The sequence below is a fragment of the Acromyrmex echinatior genome, chromosome 1, assembly GCF_024713525.1.
Source record: "Acromyrmex echinatior isolate Ae372 chromosome 1, ASM2471352v2, whole genome shotgun sequence".
Lineage (NCBI taxonomy): Eukaryota > Metazoa > Arthropoda > Insecta > Hymenoptera > Formicidae > Acromyrmex > Acromyrmex echinatior.
In genome coordinates this window covers 22,450,831-22,475,740 of record NC_141852.1, presented here as the reverse complement: position 1 = coordinate 22,475,740, position 24,910 = coordinate 22,450,831, and the positions used below count along the sequence as shown (strand labels likewise).

At 36.9% G+C, this 24,910-nt stretch overlaps 2 protein-coding genes across 2 annotated transcripts in view; one reads left to right on the top strand and one right to left on the bottom strand.

Annotated features, from left to right (window-relative positions):
- Positions 1-317: 317 nt before the first annotated feature.
- kl-3 (dynein heavy chain 8, axonemal kl-3) overlaps positions 318-24,910 on the bottom strand; it is a 286,847-nt gene continuing 262,254 nt past the window's right edge. The window contains 1 exon segment of the mRNA XM_087403530.1: positions 318-509. The gene's annotated coding sequence lies outside the window, so the exon portion shown is untranslated.
- Positions 18,270-24,910, top strand: part of LOC105145948 (beaten path VI) — a 116,216-nt gene continuing 109,575 nt past the window's right edge. Inside the window, exon 1 of the mRNA XM_011055868.2 lies at positions 18,270-19,450. Coding sequence (XP_011054170.1) covers positions 19,378-19,450 — 73 coding nt within the window. The 5' untranslated portion in view covers positions 18,270-19,377. The remainder of the gene's footprint in view (positions 19,451-24,910) is intronic.

The following is a 24,910-nucleotide window of genomic DNA, read 5'->3' as shown; positions in this document are numbered from 1 at the left end:
GCGCTTTAACGTGTTAAAATAAATTTTTAATGCGTTTTATGAAATATTACGAACAACATCTTTAACGCGCGGTACATTTATTCACTGCGGCAAATTTATACTGCGCTACCTCGGGCCCCACCTCTCGTGTAAAGAAATACGCTTGAAAAATATCCCGGGTGCGAAAACTTCAATTTTACGTTTATTCCTACCAAATATTTGTCATGTTATTACGTGTGGTATTCAGCGCAGACGAAAGTATCTTTTACTTTCCGTAAAACAACGTCCACTCCGAAGAACACAATTACACAGAGATTCCATCTTTTTTTTTTGACGCATATTGTACATACGAAAAGAAAGATTCTTGCATTGTCGCTGCAGGCTTCGTTGTAAAAATTGTCACCGGTGATAGCAAGAGGGGACGAGCAGCTGCTGAGAATTGCCGCATCGTCATTGTCCCGAGAAGGGAAACCAACATCATCCTGCATCGTCGCGCATCTCCAACGTCACTTCTGGACCAGCGATCACTCCTATGGGAGAAAAAGATATGTTATAAAAAGTGATTAATGGAAAACGATAGTATGTGCATGAGCAGATTGTTACATGAAAAGAACGATTTTGCTAAAGTATCTAAAAATTTATCTAGATACAGGTTTAAAAACAATTTTGTTAAACCAGCAAAATAATTATATAGGAAACTCAACATAGTATATTTAAACTTTAAAGTAAAAACGGCTATCAATTAATTCTCGACTTTAAATTTAATAAAAGTAATTTAAATCGATTATATTTTTCGAATTATATTTGAAATTGATTTACGTTCAACACTTAATCTAATTTTATTAATAAATTTTATTAATAGATGTCGGACACATTTGACTAAATTTAGCTCATTAATTGACTACAAAATGTATCACATAATTGACCACAGCAATCCTAATGAAGTGTCGAAGCTCTACGAAAATCCACCGTAAAATTTATTCACGGCTTTTATAACGATGAGATAATGTTTTACAGTTCACCAACAATTTCGTGAAAATTTTGCACTGAAGAGGATTCGAATTGTGAATCGAAATATCTGCATTATAATTGTATCATGCGTTCTAGCATTTAAGAAAACGCCTTTGTCATTCAATTAAATAAAATTACTAATGCACAAAAAACTTCGTGCCGGCTATTCTTATTGGCATATTCTTCTTTAATATTTATTATTTAATTTAATTCAAACATCGTGAGCAATACTATAAAAAATTTTGATATTCTAACAATCAATTTGAGTATCATGCATAATTATTACAATGATCCAACAAAATTATTTTCAAATTTGTATCTAGCTAAAAATATCAAAACCGTTCTTTCCGTATACTAGAAACATTTCACACGTTACGTATAATTTTTTGATCGAAAGAACTTGTTGAACAAAATAAATGTTTAACTCTTCCTCGGTCATGTGGGATTTTGCATCTTTCGTCAACAACCTAAATCTTTAAGTTTCAATACAAATTTTTATATTGTTCCAGAGATTGTTCCTGTATAAAAATCTGGAAAAATTCATATAAAATACTTGTGAAAGTTTTAACGAATTTTTAATACCATAAAATAAATTTTACTTTTTTTTTTTACGGACTATATTTTACTTTTTTTTTTACAGATTTAATTTTATCTATTTATAATAAAAATATGGATTTCGAAGTTCCATTTGGCCGGCGAGAGAGTTAATTATTCGACCATGTTGTAGCAGGAAAAAAATACTGATCAGTGATTAATAAAATCATAAAAAGGTTCGATTATTATCAACTTCAATTGTAAAAGTTCTTTGCACGAATAGACTTTAACATTGTTTGCCTAAAAAAACAAGAAACTTTTTTTTATTTTAACAAGTTAACGCGGAAAATGTATTCAAAAAATATTGTCGATATTTCAGTGCTGTAGAGTATCTATCTCAAATGATATGCGCACGAATGATAAAGAGATAATATCCCACACGCGCACGCAACACGCGCAAGCGACGTCGCGTCGCGCACGTTTGTGTAACATGATATGTCGCATGTATTAATGGTACTAGACGCGGCTTGAGGATGACATTAAGCGGCAAGTGCAGCGAACTGTGCATTGTCATCCCCGTTGAATACCGTCGGTGGCGATTGTATCGCACATAGATACATATACGCGCGCAGTCATTCTCCATCCATCTAGTCGTACCTACTCTCTCTCTAATCCTATCAATTATTTCCTTCGCTTTTTCGTCGTCTCCACCCCCGCTCTTGAATGCCCGATGAAGCACGCACGGTCATTCGGACGCTTTGTTTTCGCCTCGATGTAGCCGTGACTCCGACGACCGCCCGTCCATTAAGTCTAATAACATTTCGATGAATGCGCGCGTTGCGGTTGTTATTAGGTATGCATTTGCATAAACGCTAGAGCAATTATTTTGCGAGGCGCGATTATGATGTGCTGTTCCCTTCCCCCTCGGCACACGCCATCCGCCACATTATAGCTATTCGATTTTATAACACGCGCGACCTGTTATTATAATCACCACGTATAGCAGAAATTCGTGCTTGCGGAGCAATTAAAGCGCGTATTAATTGGATTCGCGATTTTGCACGAATATCGCTGGCATACCTTGCGACCGAAATTGATATTTTTCTGCTTGACGATGAAGAGCATAGTCGAATTATTGTCGACAGCGCGAAATTATCGCAGTAAACGGTGCACAGAAATGGCATTGTACAAAATTCTAGCTAGAAAAGGATCGAGTTCCCCGATCGCTAAATCCCTGCGCGAAACTTGAGACATTTTCTAGATACCTTCCGACTCTTCTGACAGGCATGGTTTAGGATATGCTGTAGTATGTCGCTCCGAGCAGTCTTAGTTAAAGCTTGTTGTTAAATCCTGTTATGCCGAGCGATGCGCGAGCACTTTATCGCGACGAAACTCGATAAAATCGATCGGAAAATTTAATTGGTTGCCACTGCATTTTACTTCCAATATAATTGTTACGAAAAATCAGCACTGAATGTAAATTTTTCGTTCAAACGCTCTCCCAAGAGAAATTAATTGGTAATTATCACGCAGCATGTCGACGTGATCGAGAGTTGCGTGTATTTATCGCACAAATTAATCACGTTGCGGTATTCATGCATGTTTATGTCGTCACGTCTATCAACCGTTAAAATCCAAGGAATAATCTGACTGCGCCGCGTATACTGAGAGAAATGTTTGATACGTAACCGTTTATTTTGTTAATATGTGTCTAATAAAAATTTCTTACTTTTTCATTAAAAAATCATGTTCTAACTAAATTTTTATTAGAACAACACAGTTTTTAAATGAAAAAGTAAGAAAATTCTTTTAGTTAACAAAATAAATGATTATGCGTATCAAAACATTTCTCTCAGTGTATGAACAATAAACATCTTGTTCTATTTCTTTTTTTTTTAATATTGAGAATGTATGATTTCCTACATAATTTTCTTGATCCCGTGATATTTCAATGTGTGTTAAAATAATAATTGAAATCCAGGAAAAGATTTTTACTACAACGTTTCTTTTCAATTTGCTATATATTTCTTATATATTTTTTTATATTAACACGAGAGACACTACACTTTTGATAAAGAAAGAGAGAGAGAGAGAGAGAGAGAGAGACCTTGCAATCGTTTAATTCAATGTGTAAATGTGTGTATGTGTGTGTGTGTGTGTGTGTGTCTCCTCTACACTTAAATGAAATATATAATAAAACACAAAATTGCTTAAAAATTGAAATCACTTCCTATAATTCAGGCCACCAGAAGATTTAAACTGATATAAAAAACGAACAGAATTTTTAAAAGCTTTGCATATTCTAGTATTCTGTTAAATTTCCTGATGACCATTGAAGGCTCAATAACCTCGTAAAATTTTCATGTTGATAACATTCTAAGATATAATGCAATGAGATTATAATGAGACTAATTGATATTTATTATCTGACAAATTAATTGATATTTGTTTCGACAAATTAATATAATCTCTTTCTGATTACCAGTTATATATTATCACTTATTTCACGATTTCTTGTGTATCTCTATATATTATATTATAATCATCTCATGTACTATTTATACGAAGTGTATCTATATTTACAATTTATCATTACTATTATCATTATATTTTTATTTATTTTAATTATATTAAAGGTGTAAATTAATGAGCAGCATCATTACTAGTACCTAATCTCCTTAAGATATTACTCTCTATTCGCCTTTATGTATAACATCTCATATCTCCTGCAGGTCAATAAAGTTATTATTATTATATTTTGCAATACAAAAGACAAATACGAGCAATATATATTTTGCAATGCTAGCAACACAATGTAAACGCAAACACGTTTATTTTACTAGAAAGCAACTCAGAAAGTATTATAACAAAAATAGCTTCAATAAAATTGACGGCTTCAGCAGTTTAATATTTAGAATTATTTATCCCTTCGATAAATAATATAATTTTATAGTGTCATAAGAGGCATATTCTTATATATATGAGTTTAAATATGTAATTTAGGTTGTTAGACACGGTACTTATCTAGTTATAAAATGAATTTTCAGAAAATTAGATCAATTTTATTAAAACACACATTTACGTCGATAAAAACGGTTTGAACTTAACAAAATTGCCACTTCAGCGATTTTACTTATTCAATAAAAGATCTATCCTTTCAAAATATAATCTTATATAATATTACTATCTATTTCTGTCTACACGTCTGATATACATATACTCGTATATATTCTTCGTAAACGATCTCTCTTCTTCTAGTTTCGCTCTATCCATCGCAACCATTTTATCCTCCTCACCGTCGGCGGTCCGTCCTCTCGTCGTCCCCGGTATCGATTTCAATCCGCGTTGCATCCGTCCTGCATTTTCCCCCCGTCATCCGCCATTTCCGTCCGTCTGTTTCGCGGAAGCGACTCTTTTACATTTCCCGTTGACTCGATGAGGAAACCCCCGGCGAGCTTGTACGGATTATTTGGCGCGGGGCCATCTTGGATCGCACTTACTCAGAATTCTTTGCACTCCCTTCACGAGAAACCATCGTGCCCTGGAAGCGTTTTCCGCGCTTGTTGTATACGATTATCGGCCGACGGAAAACAATGCGCGCGACCTGGCAAATGTACGCGAGCCTTGGCGATTCGCCTCGCGAATTATGTTAAGCACCACGTACGCGCTACGCTCGGCTACCTCAGCGAAATCGTGTCGCGGGTTTTATTGCGGCCCGTCCCGTTACACGAAATAAATCGAGTAGTTCGTAAAAGAGGTTCACCCTATGCATCGTGAAATCGGAAGTTTCGCTATCGTTTCCTGCTTTATGCCATTGTTTCTTGAACGCGAGGGGATTACCCGTCTCATAGCGCGCTTAACTGTAGCAATACCACGGCTCCAAAGTCTCGAAAGGCCAAATTGTACGTTATTGCATTTTTCCATGGTAGAGTAGTTATTACCAACGTAGCAGACTAGTATAAATTTGTCGGAGACCAGTATTCATCGGGGTGTATTTCGGAAGAGGGAGTAGAATTATACTACAAAAATATAAAATCATAAAGTTGGTAGAAAAAAGACTTGTTTAATTTTTAATTTAACGTAAATGTACGTTACACTGGTAAGTCTCAAAGGATCGCGACTCAGTAATGCACGGATAAAAATATCTTGATATTGTTACAGCAAGAGGATGTCCGCTGCATAAAAAGATATCAAGTGTCAGGAATATTTCATGCTTTATTTCGTTTTCTTTCTACCCATTTTATTTACTTTGTGCTTTACGTAGCTATATTTCAAAACACGATTGCCACGCGTTCTCGTTTATTACTCGAAGTAGGCCACGGCTGTTCTTGTCGCGCTCGTCTAATTTCTTATCACTGCTACGCGCACGCAATATCAGCATCGTGGGAATAAGAGGAGCGTAACAGCGGAGACTATATTTGCACAACTTTTGTTTCGCGGAAAAATCGTAATGCGCATGTAACATCAGAGAGCAAGAGACGTTGTGAATTTATTCTCTTGAGACCATTATTTCACCATAATTATAATATCCTGGTATGTAGTAATTCCATTTTGTAAAAAGCATCAATTGTTTAACAGTATTTAGTTGTTGTAAAATCTGTTATATAAAATAAAAGTAAAATTTAAAAAATAAAACGTTATTATGTTATTACATTATTAAAATGTTATATAAAATATTAGTAAATACGAATATGCGCAATTTCGCAGATTATCGTTGCAATTTATTGTGCAAGTGTATTGCTCATGAAACTAATTGAAGATAATAAATAGAAAACTTCATAACAGAGATCTCGAGAATTAACATTTTTCTTCAATAGCAATTGCTATTATCCTTCTCCTCACTTTTTCCCTTTCTTTTAAATAAACGAAAAAATTTTTCTTCCTCTCGTTTTATAATATCAATTGATAATTCAAAGCATTAATATGCAGCGTTCACAATTCTGTCCAATTAAAGATTGAATTAGCTGAAACAAAGCGTTAAACTTTTCTTCATATTTATGAAGCTCGCTCGTTATTATCCGACGAATAATTTCCAGAACACTTTTCCACATTACATCGCACCGTAATTGCGAATTTCGCTCCGGTATTGCTACTTTTTTCTCTTTTTTCTTTAATAACTTCATTCAGAAACAAGCACTCGCATTTGCGACGAGTAATAACAGATACCGATATCGCTGTCAGATCGATAAATTACGCGGCTACATAAAATCGAATGTTACACAGTTCAATAATCTGTGCGCGTAGAATGTAGATTTGTCGATTGGTGACGCAAGTGCATGTCGCTTATTCGAAAATCAGAGTTCGTACCAAACAATTGATTAAAAGGGTGAAAAAAACATTCCAATAGAGAAATGGGTATTTCACAAAAGCACCGAGATCGGCACCGTCAACCTTGTTCCGCCCTAAAAAGATCGATTGATTGGAGTTTCAAAGGTCTACATCTTTAACGCTTGGAAAAACAAGATCCGACCGATGTCATCCATTGATTTGGTAAATGGTTCAATTATCGAAATGTAAAAAAAAAGAGGAGGGGACAAAGGGCGTGGTCTGGTAGAGGAGAAAACCAAAAGGGAGAGCAATTGTGTGAGTCACAAGCTGCTTCCGGAATTTTCATTGAATTTCGCGCGATGCCTCATAACGAATATTGAAACGGCGAATCGCCTATCGATCGACAGCAAAAAAAAAGCTTTCATATTAGGCGATCATCTGGAAATCCGGGCAGATAAGGGCGCCTTTGAAAACTCATTCAGTTGTAACACGACGATCACGACCGCGTCGGTTAAAAGGCTAATTCAAGGATTCCGCGAGCGGAAAAAAAAGTGCATTGAAAAATTACGAAATGCAAAGTCATAAAATGTGTAAGGAAAAGGAAAGACTTTCCTGGCTCGTTAACGTCAGAAAACATAAAAATCAATCAAAGTGATCGAGTCTCGAACCACTTTATCCCCGCAACTTTCAAGAGGTTTACAAGGACTTAATTAAAGCAAATGGTCTCGTGAGTAATAAAAGTTTTCGCGTATAATGAACTCGCTTAATTCCAGGCTTAAAACTGAATTATCCAAAATTTACATTCGAGAAAATTTACGTCACGTGAAAGGAACAAAATGACGAAGGACGTGTAAGACAAAAACTCTTTTAACGAGCGGCGTCTCCCGCGAGATTGCTACCTTAAGTTAGATATTGAAGTTTGTAAATGTGATGACATCGAATAATAAATTTGTTAATCTATTAACGGTACGGTATAAATAATTGTTGAATTTGATATGTCAATAATTCTAGAAATTTTTTCATCTTGGAACCATTGAGTCCTCACATTCTTGAAGATTGAATAAAACTGATGCGATCGTAAAGAACGTCTTTGCGAGTAATTACAAGAGTTCCACCTTTAACGAACTCACTTAATGCTGTACTTAAAATTGAATTATCTGAAATTTGCATTTGGGTGAGATATCGCGACGGCCAGGAGATGGAGGTTATAGGCGAAAATTCTTTCGGTGAGTAACATCTCCCGCGGGATCAATGCTCCAAGCTTCCACCCGTTAACCGTCTCGGTAACGAATAACGGCGTCGTTTCAATTTGCTTGCAAGCAGCGTCGCGAAACCTTCAGAATACGGTGTATAAAGCCAGCTCGTGGTTTCCAAGTAGATCACCGTCTAAAGGCAAAGGACTTGCATATACACTGACTAATTGAAGCGTACCTCGCCTTCAAGAAGGCTATTTCGTCCCCTATTTTCCATCCCTCGAACTTTCGTCGTTAAAAGATAGGATGATTCTCCACTTCGTAATTAACCACGTCGTGGAATCGATTATATTCTCTATACGGCGCTACTATTTGCTTCTTTGTAAGCAACCTTTGTAGAACGCAGCGAATTTTTTATTGATCTTCCTATCATCTAGTATCGTAACTTTCAAGATCTTCTGTTATTAAGAATATTTTGATTATATAATGTTCCGATATTTGCTGTCAGTATTGAATATCTACAGTTTACGTTACGTGCACTATAATTTATTGACAATGAATATCGAAACGCAGCCACTATCAGTTAAAAGTATCAATCAATATCAGCCAATATCATTCAAAAAATTTTGATCATAATAGTGAATACATCTTGAAATCAACTGCAAAAAAACAAAATAAATAATTTGACATAATTAATTTTATGCAACAAAATGACCATATTTTGTTGTAGTTTTAGATTAATAACTTTCAAATGAATAAGTGGATAATAAATCCAAATAAATTTTTATTTAAATCTTAATGTTACTTCCTTATCAAATTTATAAATATAGAATTACAGAACGTGATTTTACATAAGAATAAAGTCATACGGAAAATTAAATGACTTTGAAATCAATAAGAAAATTGTGCCCAAATTTTACACAGAGATATTCAGATATAATAATAAAACAATCTATAACACTTTGATATTTTTGATATTGTTTCTAATATGGCACATACATCATTAACGTAATATTTTACGTCGTTTGACTGATTGCGTGTGGATCGTATTTAACTTAGCAGTTGCCATGTGCGGGATACCTCGTTTTCGCATAAAATCACGCACATCGTCCGTCTGGTTTCGCTTACAAACCGATTCTCTGCGATTTATGTACCGACGACGATGCGTCAGGAATTATGCGGCACGTAGCTTTCCCGCATGCGCTTCCTCGTTACAACGGCAAACCAAACAGCGTCAAAATACGATAGGCCACTACGCTCACAGGTTAATTTTACATTATCTTGTACTGTACTGCCATAGTTTCGAATTAGCAGTAACAGAGTAGAATACACGCTGTGTGTACCATGCATAAGTGCCCTCGCTGCGTTTACATCATCACTGCCCATTCGTGTGCATATGCATTTTACAAGCACGAACAGAGAATGCGGCACTCAACCGGTCGCTACTAACAACTTTAAAAGTCCCGGTTAAACGAGAAATTCGATTAAATTCTGTTCCAACCGGTGAGCTTTTCGGTCGAACGAAGACTCGTCATGTTTATATCACACGATTTGAGTATAAATACATGTGCTTTATTGAAATCATCGCGATGTGTCCATCCAATAACTGAATTAGCACGTGCTATTTGCGGGTTTGCTCGACTATAGCAATAAGGTACAATATTATATGCCATACTAGATATTCCATTTGATAAGAAATAACGTAACACGTAACGTAACAGAATGTGAAAATAACTGCGAGCCATCACCGAGGTAGATGCATCATTTTCTCGGGTCGCGAGGTATAATCCAAAGTGCATTTTTTTCTGTTTTCGGTAGGTAATACGGTTATGAACAAAAGCGATCTCGCCACGTCAAACAAAACTCTCTCATCTCGGACATGTGTATGTGTAGATAAGCTCGTTCTCACACACACAACACACACGCGTGCGCGCGCGCGCGCGCACGCGCACGCAAACGCAAACGCGTACATATACGCACACAGTAATATCAGTTAATAGACGAAGATAATATCGACCGCCGATTCATCTTATCGTCGCAATAATGCTCTAATGGACGTCAAACTTCGTCGAACTGGCATGCTCGGGCAACTTTACTTAATCTTGCATAAGTTACAGCCCCCGAACTAATAGTAATAGAGTAGAATACGTTTGGCGTGCTGTGCCATAAGTGCTCCAGCTGCATGTATGCTCCGGTACCAGCACACTTTCGAGATCGCGTACGCGCGCGCGCACACACACATATGAACGCAGAGAACATGAAGAGGATGAGCGTAAGAGGGTGTGGGCCGAGGGGAGGAAGAGGATGGGACATGCGGCCAGTCCTCGTTAACAGCTTTGAAAGTTCGGATTAAACGCAGAATTGCGTTAAATTCCGTCCGGACAGCCCTGACCGTCCGACGTGCTTGCTCTCAACGAAGCACGATAAAAATTAGATCAAAATGCGATAAAGACGGGAAAACATATTTCTTAATAACAACCAGAGCTCAGTCACCCTTCGAAAATGAAATAGATATAAATAGATCCCACATTCACCGAATATGTTACGTTAAACTGCGTTGAACGGCAAATACGGAAATACAATGTCGAGATTTTTAAAAACTTCTGACTACTTAATCTTGCTGATTCCAAATTAGAGTAGTCAGATAATTTTATGAAAATGAGATAATATTTAAAAATGCAATAACGTAAACGTGACCGCAAGTACATCGATATAGCAGAATATTGAATATTTGCTGAATTTATGAGGAAATGTAAACCACGAGTGAGTTACATTTTAAATTGTTTTGTATTTAAAACGATTTTTGTATATTCCCTTTTGTGTCCCGCGTTCATGCAGAATTACCTCTGTGTCTGTATTATAAATTTCTCAGTGTTAACAAATCTGATTTTTTTTTTTTTTTTTTTTTCATTACACGTACTTGTTCTTTGTTAAAGTAATATTGAAAAACACATCAAAGGAAGCATAGATTAACGATACATAGCTTTAAAATACCGCCACGTATAAAGTTCAGCATGTCGCGCAGGTGAAAATACCGCTTAATACCTAATCCGATTACCGGTTTAAAGTGTATAGTGTGACTCGCCATCAGCACATTAATCTTCACCAGGATATTTTTCGGCTGATTGAAAATTAATATCCGCCAAAAATATTGTAGGACAATCAACATTTATGCTATATAAAGTTTTCATTTTTCAGGATTAAAAATATCTTTGTAACTAATCCTCTAAATCCATTAAAAGAAAATTAAATGAATTAGAAATTAAATAAACAATAAAATTCTGTCATTACTAATAGTTGTATTATTCGATTTATTAAGAGTTATTCGGTTTACAATAAGCGCTTCGGTATTTTCACACGATGTTCAATGAAACAGAATATCGTTAAAGGTTAATGAGGATCTCTTGCGGACATTCTGTATAGCACGTGCATAGCTTCACGTACACGTTTTTAATCCGCGCTCGTGTCTGAACCACGTGGATCGTGTGATTCACGCTGGCGAGAGCGAATAATCCTCCCGACGTATTGCATTATCCGCAATCGCTCTGCTTCTCGCGAGGAGAATGAATTTTGATCCACAGTAGCAGTGAAAAAGTGGGATTTACCGGCACCGCGGTGGTGAGCGAATTGCCCCGATGTTAACCGCCAAGCAGGTATTTTCACTCGACCGCGCAGCGACGGTGGAGAGAGTACGGGAGAAATGAGGAAGGGCCCGGCGGCGAAGAAGTTAAAAAGAGAGAGACTGAACCTGAATGAAAACACCGCCGGAGACATCCGGGTCGTTAAAAGTTGAGGGTATTACCCCAGTGAAACCATAGGGCGGCGTAAAGCAGGCGGAGTTAATGTTTAAGGGTCAATTTGTGCACCGCACCCGGATGTAAAGGTGACGTGACCTACTCTCGCATATCAGCCCCTATAACCCACACCGAGCTTTTCCACGCCAGGTGTATCTCTCCGATGATTCTGCACCCGTACTTTCCTTATCCCAGAAGTATGTCGTGTACGTTACGTACATAGGACCTAACATCTTGCGCGGGAATGATATAACTTTTGCAGCATGTACGCGCGCGACTTGTGAATGCCGCGCGATGAATGCCATGACGACGGAGAGAATTTCATTTGTTATTATTACTCGTGACTTTTTACGTTTTTCTCCCATGTGTATCTGCGATGTAACATTTCCGTGTTAGCGCGCCTTGACACCGGCGTGCCAAGGGTGCAATCTGCCCCCCCGACGCTTCTGCGATTATTATTCTGCGTTTATCACGCATAATCTATTGATGTGTGTGCCGATTGTTTATTTCAACGGCTTATACTGTATAATTTACATCATATAATATCATAATTTCGTAATATTGCAATTATAATTCATAAGCATATTAAAGCGATAATTTGATTATTCGTAAATCTGTAATACAAATTTAGTCCATCGATCTATTCGCGGTATCGCGGTTTCACCTCTTGAACTTGCGACAAATATCCAATAAAACAATTCTTTACGTCCCTCTCTGAGGCCGAATAATTTCCTGATTTATGTCCAGTCCTATTTTACGCGTCACCGAGTATCTTCTGGCCGCTACAACGTGCGGTAATAATGGAACGCTTTAGGTAAATCGCACAATTTGGGATGCAGAAGCGACGCAGCCTCGCCCCCGTGTCGCGCAGCTCGCATACGAGAATAACATTTGCCGTAGCAGTAATTTAACTTTCTAATTATATGTGGGCGTATGCCTCTTGATTCTGCTCGTGACGCGTTTCGGAGGATTGAAATTGTTATAAAACAACGCGAACTCCCTGTGGAGACCTCGCTCGCTTAGAACCGCCATCGTGACATCTCAGGAATGTTAAATTGGTAAAAAAAAAGGAGACAAGATTTCTACATTAATCTCACTACTTTTAAAATCTAAAATTATGCATGTTCACGTGATATTATCCTAATCGTAGAATTTGCATTTGATATTCGCAGCAATCTTTTTAACTTTCTTAAACTACATGGAGATTTAAAGACTCAGACGATTTTTCAATTAAAAATTTTTTTCTTTTTTTTTGCCGATTTTGCCTCAAAGGAGAGAGCCTTTTTTGCGACCATTCGGAAATGATTTTATTTCTACATTTTCTTATGCATTTTTTTTTATAAGAACTAAAAATTATCATAATAATGGTGCTACACTTAAGGAAAAATTGGTACAAAAATGAAATTAATCAAATCTTCATGTTACGAAATCGTCGTTAATTATGTTTCAATTATTTAAAAATTAATTCAGAGTTGGATTTTTCCCTAAGTACAGCGTCATTTTTAGTGCTTATAATAATTTTACATGATAATTTTTGATTTCCATAAAGAAAAATACATTAAAAAAACGTAAAAATAAAACGCTCCTCGCATGGTCACAAAAAAGTAAAAATTGTACTTTCCTTGGAAAGTACAAAAAAATATAAAATATTTTACGTCATATAATTGTAATCGTCTTCCTAAATATTGAAAGAGTATACTAAACTAAAAAAAATTTTTTGAAGCTTAAAAACTTTGAAAAACACAACCTCTCTCAGCAATTCAAGTGATCTGACTAATACCCGTTTCTTAATGTAGATTACTTTCAAAAATTCTCCAGAAAGTTTTACATGCACATAGAATTACTAAGTATTCTTACTGGCACGTAACGAACCGGGAATATAATAATTTTAAGAATAGTTCTTAGAACTAGAAAAAGTTAAAGAGTAGGTTGAATCGAGATTAAAGTTAATCTACATTAGTAGAAACGGCCATAAGTGATGAAATTCAGAATAGTCTGCGAAAGATTAATTTTCCTGTTCTATGCAAATTGTAGATATACGTTATTGTCTCGTTAATTCTTCCTTTTTATATTTCTATTTCAGCTTACCGCTTCGATTTCGTTTTAACTCTTTTATAGCCCGGTTATCGTGCTGTTTGCTGCACAACTTTATTTCGGTAATATTAAAGTTGTGCAGTTAAGTTGGAAAGTTAAGGCCAAAGCGAAACTTGTCCACGCGGGCCGCAGCCCACGTTATTCTGGAATTTCGCGCTGATTTGTTAGCAACTTTGTTGCTGGAAACATATTATATGCGAACGAACGCGAGCGTAACTTCTCACGTGGAAGTAATTTAACTTCGCAATTACACGTGCCCTTGAGTCTGTTCGGCTAATCGAACTTTATTTCATTCAATTTAAATTACGCGAGCGAGTATAGATTTACGTGATCGCAACTATTTTCCCTCTCTCTCCCGATTTGTTACGTCTCAGTTAGATTACTTAAAGAGAAGTTTGGCAAATGTAAAATAAAAAATCTGACTCTTTGCATAAATTTAGAGTAGATGGACCTAATTATAAAAAAAAATTTTTAACTATTATAATTCTGTTTTAGAGATACAGCATCCTCTTGAATAAAGTCGGTTTATATATTTTTTTTCTAAATGAATATTTCAGAAACAATTGGAAATACAAAAAAATGTTTCAAATAAAAATGATTAGATTTTTAAAAAATATTAAATTAAAAAAAATACCCTTACCACTAATTCCTTTTTCTTAAATTTTCAAATTTTTTTTGCAACTGAACTAAAGTTTATTCCATAAAGTAAATTTAACCATATGTGATAAAGTTGTGTTCCGTAAACATGTGCTTATTTTGAGAAAAGCTGAAAACACACTTATATACATACATATATGCTATCAATTTTATTTATTAAGTAATAAAAAAATTTTTTTGTAATTAAATCCATCTAAATTTATGCAAAGTGTCAGATTTTTTGAATTTTATACTTGTCGAACTTCCTTGTTAGTAATTCTATGCGCGTGTCAAACAAACTTTCCGGAGAATTTTCTTCAATTTCATCAAAGGCTTACAAAATTTCACACGCATTCTACGATGACGTCAAAAAAGCAATGGCGCTTCAATCCGAGTAACTCATCGAATAAAACATGATTTTCCATGGTGCCAGCTTCCTTCCAAATTCCATACGGTTGATCGATCCGCGCTTTGAGAACGCACCGTGTACGTTACCGTAGTAACTTCTCACATGGGAGTAATTAAACTTTCTCGCTCTTTGTACACATAATCCTCCTGGTAGTACACGGAGTTCACCTCCCTGATGTGACACATACTGTTGCGAATTCAGAAATACTATCTATAACTTACTAGATACGGAACTATAATTTTTAAATCAAATGTGAAGTTAATTATTCCAAATAGCTTGTATTTATAAGAAAGACGATGGTTATGGAATATTCGAGAGTTGTGGAATACTATAATAGTTATAGTCTTATAGTTAACGTTACATTCTGGAGGCAACTATCCAAATTATTTTTACACAATTTGCTTAGACATTATAATATGATCACTGATTGTTACTATCTACTGCGCTGTCATAAAAACTGTTTAATTTTAGTTTTGCATGTAGCGGACAGTTTCACAAGTATATATTCTTTATATAATTTTAAGAAATATGTTGGTAATTAATTTTGCTTCAATCAAACTTGGGAGCCTTAAATATATCTTGTGAATGATATAATTGAATTAAATTTGGTAATAAAATGTGTGCATGTATCTGTGATGTATAAAATTATAACTACGTAACGTAGTTAGTAATGTTCTATATTTCCCCTCTAATTCTAATTAATTCTAATTCTTAATTCTGTAATCTTTTATCTCTTTTCAGTTTTCCATTTGTTTGGTATACCCAAAGAACTTTTATCCATAATAATTCTTATTAATTTACGGCTGATAAACTGTACTTTACAGCATAAAAACTTGCAGCAACATTGCTGCAACGTTTGCAATATTATTATATTGGAATGTTGCAATGTTGCCATAATATTGTTGGAATTGCTTATAGAATAATCTATATGTATATAACTATTAGTCATATTCTTTTATGAATACAGATACTCTTTTTGAGATCGTAAAACTTTTGTGGCTATTAATTAAAATTTTATATTTATAAAATTATATTAACAAGAATTGTCAATAAAAATTATATTTAAAAAATTATATTTTATTAAATATCTACATTTATTGCATAAAAAATCATATCCCCTCCTTCCATTTTTGGATTATCATTTTTTTAAATGTACATATGTAGATACTGTTTCTTTATGATTCGGATTTGGTAACCCTAGTTGTATCAGATTAAATATTTATGTAATTACATTACATAAATATTTCAATAAAAACGAAATAATATTCCATAACCCTCTTCCTTCCTTTATTTATACACGAAAATGCTTGTAACATCTAGGAAGCACTATTCAATGGTATCTGTTCCTTGTATAACGAAGCAAGTGCAACAAGTAAAAGCGTAAGCAATCCGCTAAGTCACTCTTTCCTATTTATAACCACTTGCGTAAAAAGAGACCGTAATGCTCTAGTAATGCTCTCGATATTGATTCCGCTCCGTCATCTTCATCGAGATTCGCTACGAGTAATTTCGCACAAATAGAATTATTCATGAGTTAATTTCGCATGCCTCGCTAATCAAATGCGTCAATGCTTTCGCAGCGAAACCACAAGTTTACCGCGTTCGGTTGCTCCTGTCGAGTGTCGCGGTATGGGACGCGCGCTGGAGAATTCGCGTATCACGCCGCCGTCTAATGAGTAAACGAATTGATAGGATTCACCCTCCGTCGTCATATTTTCCCAATAGCCTATTTGCCAAAGTTACACGCGTAATCCCTGGTCCCCGATCCTCTCATCCGCCCATCGTTGCGAAAAGCATCCGATTGGAACGCAGCGACTGTTCGATCCTTCGTTACGTATGATGCATTGATGAAATTTGCGAACCCGCCCGTTACGATGTCGCGGAGTTACCTTGATGAACGACACAGCTCGTCATGGCGACAAATTATGGAGTAGCTGCAGCACTGTCGTTCGGACTGTTGTACGAGATAACGAGCTGACTTTCGCGAGGGTACCATATTAATTATCGCGTTGTCGGCAACGAAAACAACGAAGCAACGCGCAATTAATAAGCAAAGAACTGATCGAATAGCTTAATTGAGAACTCTTTTCTGTAAATTCCTTATATTTCGCGTCAGTTTGAGGATCTTATAGCTCTTTAAAGATCCCGTTGTTGCCAAGAGTTCACTTTGCGCCGGTGCTTGTATTTTTATGAGCTTAAACGTGCATTAACGAAAAAAAGTATAATTTGCATAGTACTACTCAAGTTGAATAATTCTCAATTGTTATTTTATGTGACGTTTTCTCATTAAGAATTTTTTATCCTTCAAACGTGCGTCTGTGAATGGCTTTATATTATTATATAACGTACATTAATTTGTATTTACAATCTCATTTTATTTCTATTACATTTCTATTCTACTTCCTTCTTAAGAAAATAATTTTAACATTCGTTTTTCTCTTGCTTTGTTAATTTAAGACAACTCTATTCTTTGAATACATTATACACTACTCATACCACGTTATTACATAATAGCGCTGTAAGTACAAAGTTATGAAAATTCATATGACTATACGAGTGTTAAACGAATGCCAAGCGATGTGATCAAAGTTTACTTTAACACGACGATGTCGCAGGATATTAAACTGAACTGTTGTCATACTGCAACACAGTTCTCTGCGCTAACTTTATACACAAATTCAGCCGCTTCATGTTAGTTCCTAGAGAAACTAATTGCTTTGCGTAGAGCAAGCTCTTTTGTAGCTCTGCTAAAAACAAAGCTTGTACATACGCAATAACTGGATCTGAAGAATAAAAGTATTCGCGCATAGTTCGTTAACAAATTATAATAATGAAGTCTCTCGTATACAGTCCATTCTCGTCTCATAACTTTATATTCACATTTTTGTGCATACTTTTAGCATAGATAAATAAATTTATAATTTAATATTGCTTATATCTTGAGATTTATATTTTCTATTTTATCACATCACGAAAGTGATATTGAGAATCACAAATATTGTAACGAACGCTGAACGATAAGTAAAACAACAGACATGCCTAAAGAATTTATTTTTTGGATAGTGCTGTCATTCGTGCCGTCATCCTCATTGTTATCCAAACTTCTCTCTTACGAAATCCCAATCCTTAAACGTATGCATGACTCTCGACCGATTCGAGCCTGTTAACATATAAATTGCCGCTTAACGACGAGACAATCAGTTTCGTGGAAACTCTTGGGAAGAGAGTGACGACGGAGACGAAGACGGACGACACCGGAGTGCGAGGGTAAACGAGATAGCACGGGGAAAAGACAAAGAGAGAAACAGATAGAATGAGAGGAACGAAAAGGGACGATAGGAGACGAGGTCACCCCCGAAAGTAACGGGGGAGAGCGCGGGAACGGTGGAAAAGACAGCGCACTGGAGAACGAGGCGAAGGGGCCGTCGTCGAAGAGACAGAAACGAGAGGAAGGGTGGCATTCAATTCAATTTCCTAAGAAACTCTTTAGTGTTTGAGATACAGCCGCCGAAAGGATGCGCGCGAGGTTAGATATGTGGTGGAGATGGTGAGTGCGATCACGGTGGGGGATGGAAGACTGATAAACGGGGCGACCGAGGGGGGTGGTAGAGTTGGATAGAAAGTGGGATAGAGAGAAATCCGAAGGATGGATGGGCGCGCGATCGTTTGCCGCATGCGAAAGGGAGAAAGGAAGAGGGAGTGACGGCGACACGCCGCGTGAAGGACAGAGGGAGCGATGGAAAAACTGTAATAGTGAGTGAGTCAGAAGACAACTACAGCGATAGAGGGCTGCATAAAAGAGAAAGAAGTTTTCGTGCGAGTGCGGCTGCGGAAATAAGAGGGTGAGAGAGAAAAGAGGGAAGGGAAGAGGGGACGGATTGATATCGCCGAAAGAGAAGGTAGACGGGTGAAGGGATGAACGAGGGGGCAGGGTAGCGAGCGAGAACATGGACGGAAGAACGCGGGATAAACGGAGATGCGGGACGGGAGAGAGAGACTGACTAACTGACTGTGGCCGGTTAAGGGGTGAAGGGGAATAAGGATTCTGTGCGCGGGCGCGAGGCTGGCGCAAACTCTTCGTGCAGCATCCCTCGTCAGTTGCAAGTCAGGAACTATCGCGGCCGCGTGGCGCCCGCGCTGTGTCGCCAGTCTTGCCGATTTCAAACGCTTACGCGATTCCGGTTGATCGATGCGCGAACGGTACTAAAAAAAAAAAAAAAAAAAAAAACCGCCCAATTGTCAACCTACCCGCGAATTTTCTGATCTTGCGTTCGCCCGATGTTGTCGCGCGTCCGCGCGTTTCCACGCTTCCGTTCGCGCGAGTAGATCCTCTTCCCATTTTTTATGGGAAACCGCGAAAACAAGAACGCCGTGGTACCAATCGGCGAACGAGGATATATGTAGACAAGAAGCGCGACGTGCGCGCGTTACAGTGACACAGAAGATTCTTCACGGCAGAATGGATAAAGACTTTCGCCGGAAGTATAAAAAAATGCGATGTGGTCTGCTCCACCTGCTGCTGATAGTGGGGGGTAAGTTTCATTATACAGTGTTAAGTTCGACAGAAAGGGGGAGGAGGAGTTTCTCGAGTGATTTGGATGCGTCGCTGATTACCGCGCCGGTGAAGCGTTCTCCATCGACTTTTAATCTTCGAACGGAAGAACTCATTGAAGTGAACCTTCCATTGCTCTTTCGCCCGCTGATGCGAAAGCAGCGGCAAAAAGAGAAGGAAACGGTAATTTCGAACCGAGAGAGTTCTCTTTTGTTTAAACAACACTCTACGCAGAACAAGATGGTCTTTGATGAAAGTCCTCAAGTACTATGCGGTTCTATCAGCTTCAGTTTGTACTGCTGAAGGATGCCGAGTGTACATAGCGATGACGAAAGAGGGATAATGTTCGCTCTTCCGTATCGCATCAAGAAGGAGAGACGTAAAACGGTTAAGTTCTCACTAAGTTGAGCCTGCGAAAAGTCGTTAAAGGAGTCGTTGAAGCCTTCGACCCTCTATACGCCTCCTCCGGTTAAGCTCGTTGCTTCACCGAAGTTCTGAGACCCGACGATGCGGGAAAAGAACGCGGGATACCTGCATTCTTAGAGAATAGGCGGTCGTTCGCAGCTACTCTATGATCAGCAAGAATGACGTCATTACAGCCAAGTTCGGTTCAGTTAGATCACGTCGGGATTGTAAACGACGTATTCACTCGTCGGCGCAGTCCTCAATATTACTACTGCGACTCGCTATACTTCATCCGCGTTAAGCACTGAAAGTGCTTTAAAGATATCTCTGATATTACTCCGCGCTAATCTTTATTACCGGATAAAAAGCGGTTTAAATCTTTCCTTTACAAAGGCAGTAAATAACATTTAATTGATTATATCTGTTTGCGCTCCTCTTAAACGGGTCGAAGTACATTATACGTATTGCAAACTAGAGAAGATTGCAGTGCGAACGTTTTGCTCTGATTCACAGTACCTTGGATATGTGCCAGGGGGTGGCTCTTATGGAATAACAGTTTTGATATTGGGCCTTGTTATAGATGAGCTCACGAAAGTTTAGTTTTACTTCAAAGTAGGTCGAACGCAATGCTTATAGTTAGATAATACACTGGCGAGTGATAGGGACTTCTTGCAGTTCTTGGACATGAATTATTTTAAACAAATCTCTTTCCTCCATTAAAAGCTAAAATCTTTTTGTAAAATTTAGCTACAAACATCAGCAATCGTAATCTTACGTAAAGTAACAAGTGAACAGAATTGAAAACTCAGTCGGATTAAAGTTAAAATTTTATGGTTCAGAGAAGTACAACTCTGTACGTAAGAGCAACTGCTATGTGACAATCAGAAAAGTTAGTAAAGTAAGTTAAAGTGAGTGTAAGTGAGTCAGTGAGCGAGTTTTTAGACACGTTCAACGGAGTGACGAATGTATTCAATGACGTAAAAAAAACGTAATAGGCGAGAACTTCCAAAACTATTCGAAAAACTATATTGAAAAACCATTTCCGAGTTTCGCGTTTATAAACATTTTAAAAGTTGTGTACGTGTATGTGTATCTATATTGACTAACCGATTTGAACCAAAAGCAAAACAGTTTTTATATATAGAAAATCAAATACTCTTTTTGTTATGTTGCAAACAATATGGAATAATTATCACTTTAGAAATAAGGAACATTAAATTGTTAATTGATTATTTTTCTATTGCTTTCATCAATATCTTTATAAAATTGTAGTTGCTTAAATTTTCTAAAATATTTAACAAACATTAATATTTTTAGAAATGAATTGTGTACGTATTTAGAAAGTTCAAAGAATTTTTTACTAAAAGAATAATTAATAAAAAGTGTAAAAATATTTTTAAAATGGTCTTATAATAAATTATTTCTATATTTTGCTCTTTTAAGATCTCAAAGTCTTAGGGTTAAGGGCGGAGCCCATCGGATAACTTGCGATCTGCTGAAGGCGGCGGCAAGTGAACTTTATAACATAATTGAGTCTCTATAAATTTTCACCTCCACCGTCATTATATAAATTTATTAAAGATTCTCGCACATACTAAAAACAGGGCTCGCTTTGGTATATTTATTTATTCTCGTTTTTTCCAAACTCTTAACTAATATTTATCTTCGTACGCAAATTGATGAAAAATTTTATAGACATATCGCATGATTTTTACTTTTTCGAACAAAATTCATTTTGTGTTCTGAGAGTTTTCGCGAAACAACATGCTCTTTTCGCGTTGTAGAACTGGGTTGTTTCCGATGAGACAAATTCTCTCGACTGAATATTTGCTCTCCGCTGGACCGCTGCTTTTCCACACGATTGCGTCGTGCCGCGAGAAGGCGAACAGATACGTGGAAATTCTTCTGAGAGAAAGAGAGAAAGGGGAAGAAAGTCGAGATAGAACAAATCGTGGTGAACGTGCACCGGAATGCAGACATATCCGAGATATACTCGCCTGCTTCGCCATCTTCTCGCAGATACTTTACTTCCGTGACGCAACTTCCGCGAGCGCGTTCTAAACCCGCGTTCTCTGTTATTGGAAAAATACAGTGCTCAGTGTATGTCGATGACGCGATTTATCTATCCCCTTTTGGGGACATCGCTTTTAAGGCAGAGAGATTTCTGTACTCAACAATTTGGCGTTGGAATTTTGTTCTTTTGTATCTTACTTTTATAAAACCTCATGTTTTATAAAGACGTACCGTGTATGTTTTCTCATAATTGTACTCCAGTTCCGAAAGAGAAGTAAAATCGCCGCATAAGAACAGTATCCTGAGAATTTTCCTTTATTTCTATCTGGTACTATGATATTTTCGAAATGAGCGTGTTTGCTTCCGAGAGTGCACCATATTTTCAAATGCTTCTATAAACTCTGCTCACTCCGAGAGCAGTTTCAGCATAAAACGTTTGTTATCTTTCACAACTTTATCTACCGTTGTGCTGCTTAGTTCTTCTCAGGCTTTATTGCTATTGTTAAACATTTTTAAACGAAACGTACAAAGAAAATTCGCGTTCGAGCGTGTATAACATATGTTCGGTTAAATTTAAATACGTGCATAGATATAATCGTTATTATTCATTGTCCAAATAAATTGTGCCTAGTTGACGCGAGAGAGTGGAAGCCATCTGAAAAACTGGAACTTTCCCCAACTTTTGCAAATGTAATTATATTTTTTTAATACTCAATTAAACATTCTTGAAAACATTTTCTATGTCTAGCGCTATTATGACCTGGCAACGCACTTTAATCAAATCAATGTTCACTATGTTCAATCAACTGCACACTCATTCATTTTTCAATGCAAATTTTGAAAGCTATTCGATGACAAGTACGAATTAATCTTCATCGGTCATCAGCGACCAGGTTATTGTTTGTTCAAATTTTTAAAACCATTTTTCCGCTGTCAGTTTATCATGTTACGTTTGTAGAACGTCATTGGTATTTCCATGTTAAACTCACAGAATAAACATACACAAACGTCTGTAATTAGAGTGTCCTCCTTTGACGAATTTTTTAATAATTTTTTAATTTGATTTCTAATGGAATTTTATCATTTGCGAGAATGTAATCTCGTGCATAATATAATGACATAAAGATTATTATAAAATTCATAATTACTTGCAAAAATGTCATTCGTATCATGATTTATATAAAACGTCAAATAATGCAAAATCTTAAACGTCTCATAATATCGTCGTTGATATTTCAACAGTAAAAATATAACGGAGAATAATAATAGAGAATAATAATTCTTTTCTACGGATTCTTTCTGCAATGATATTACATTCCAAAATGTAACGGATTTAATTCGTTCAATATAAAAACAGAGTTAAGAGAAAAGACTTTCAAGCTGCTTTGTTCTCAATATCTTATCCAATAGTGTGAATCTCAATCTACTAATTGCGCTCCTTTCTTAATTGATTACCTTGTCTCTTGGTGCTCTTATTAAGAATTAATTAAGAAGAAAATAAAAAAGATAACGACGATACATTATCAATCCTATTTTCACATGTTGAAAAATTTGCCTCTGAATTAATATAAGTGTCAAAACACTGTAACGCTATTAGAAGGGATAATGTGAAGTTGGGCCTTTATTGATTGCAAATCAATTAGCATCCCGCATTTGGAATTATTAATTACATCTGTTGCGACTTAAGCACCGATGTTTTAACTTGGACGCACAATTCTGTCAGACATTACTTCTAATTACCTTATCAAATTAACCATCTTTCCTTTATTCCGCCTCGTAGCAACAGCTGCAGTTCGAGCAGTAGAAACATGCTTGATGGCACGGATCAAATTTTGACCAATTACTTCCGCCAGCGTCGCTTTTATCGTTTACGACCGAGACTAATGAACAGAAACTTGGAGGTGCGCGCTTGTTATTCGGCACAAACTTTGGTCTTCGTTAACCAAATTCAGTTCACATTCGAACAATAAACACAAAATATATGCATTATTCGACTCTTGTCGTGTCGCGCAGTTTCACGCTCGTCAAATTTACTTTCTTTCTGTCATTCAAATTTAATTTTGTCAATATTTATTAGGATGCTAAAAGCAAAATCGGATGTAGTCCTACAGAATCTCATTAACTGAACACCTAATCCGCATGCTCCGTATTACGAATCCAATAATGATCTTGCAAGTCAAACAACATTTTATTCACTCATCGTACTTCGATTCATTCGGTAGACGTCTCCATTCTGATCTCCTCGACCGTCTCGAGCAGGCTACAATTCGCAGCAGACAGGCCGAAAGATTTTCTCGAGACACGGTATTGAAGATGTACCTTCCTTCCACTCCGTCTTCTTTTCCTTCTTCCATTTTTTTGCTCCGAGAATCGGAATGCAAAGGATGCAGAAATGAAGAGGGTACTTCCGTCCACAATTCGAAGACCTCATCGCCTTCCGCCTCAACCCAATTGTTCTGTCTTCGTCTCGTCACGGTCGTCGTTCTCCTTTGTTCCTCGAGCTTGTCGTTGCTCTCGTCACAGCCAGAACGAGGAGAAAAGGAATTCTCAGAGCAAGTTCTCTCGGCAGGCGCTCGCTCTTGTCGGATATTACTTTTATTCTGTTTCAAGCCTCGTCGTTGCCTGGACGATGTCCCCGTTCGAGCATCCTTTCATCTACGAGTCGTTTTGTATCATTCCGATTGTATCGTCCGCGTGTACGTGATCAGAATTGGTCCGAATCTCCACGGAACCTTCGTCCAACAATATCCTTCCGCGGAGTACAATTTCGCCGACAAGAACGAGCTGTGTACATCTCCTTGTACCATCCGTACAAAGTTAGTCACTACTATGAATTGAAAGACAAACAAAAACGCGTAGAATTTTGTGTTTCAGGCGTTGATTTTCAATTTGAGGACTCAAAGTATAAACTTGTTACCGTCTCTGTTTGTTATAATACAATAAGTAAGACTTACACACAACAAATACGTTTACACGAAATTGTACTGAATATCTTTACAATAAAATTGGAAACTATGTGTAA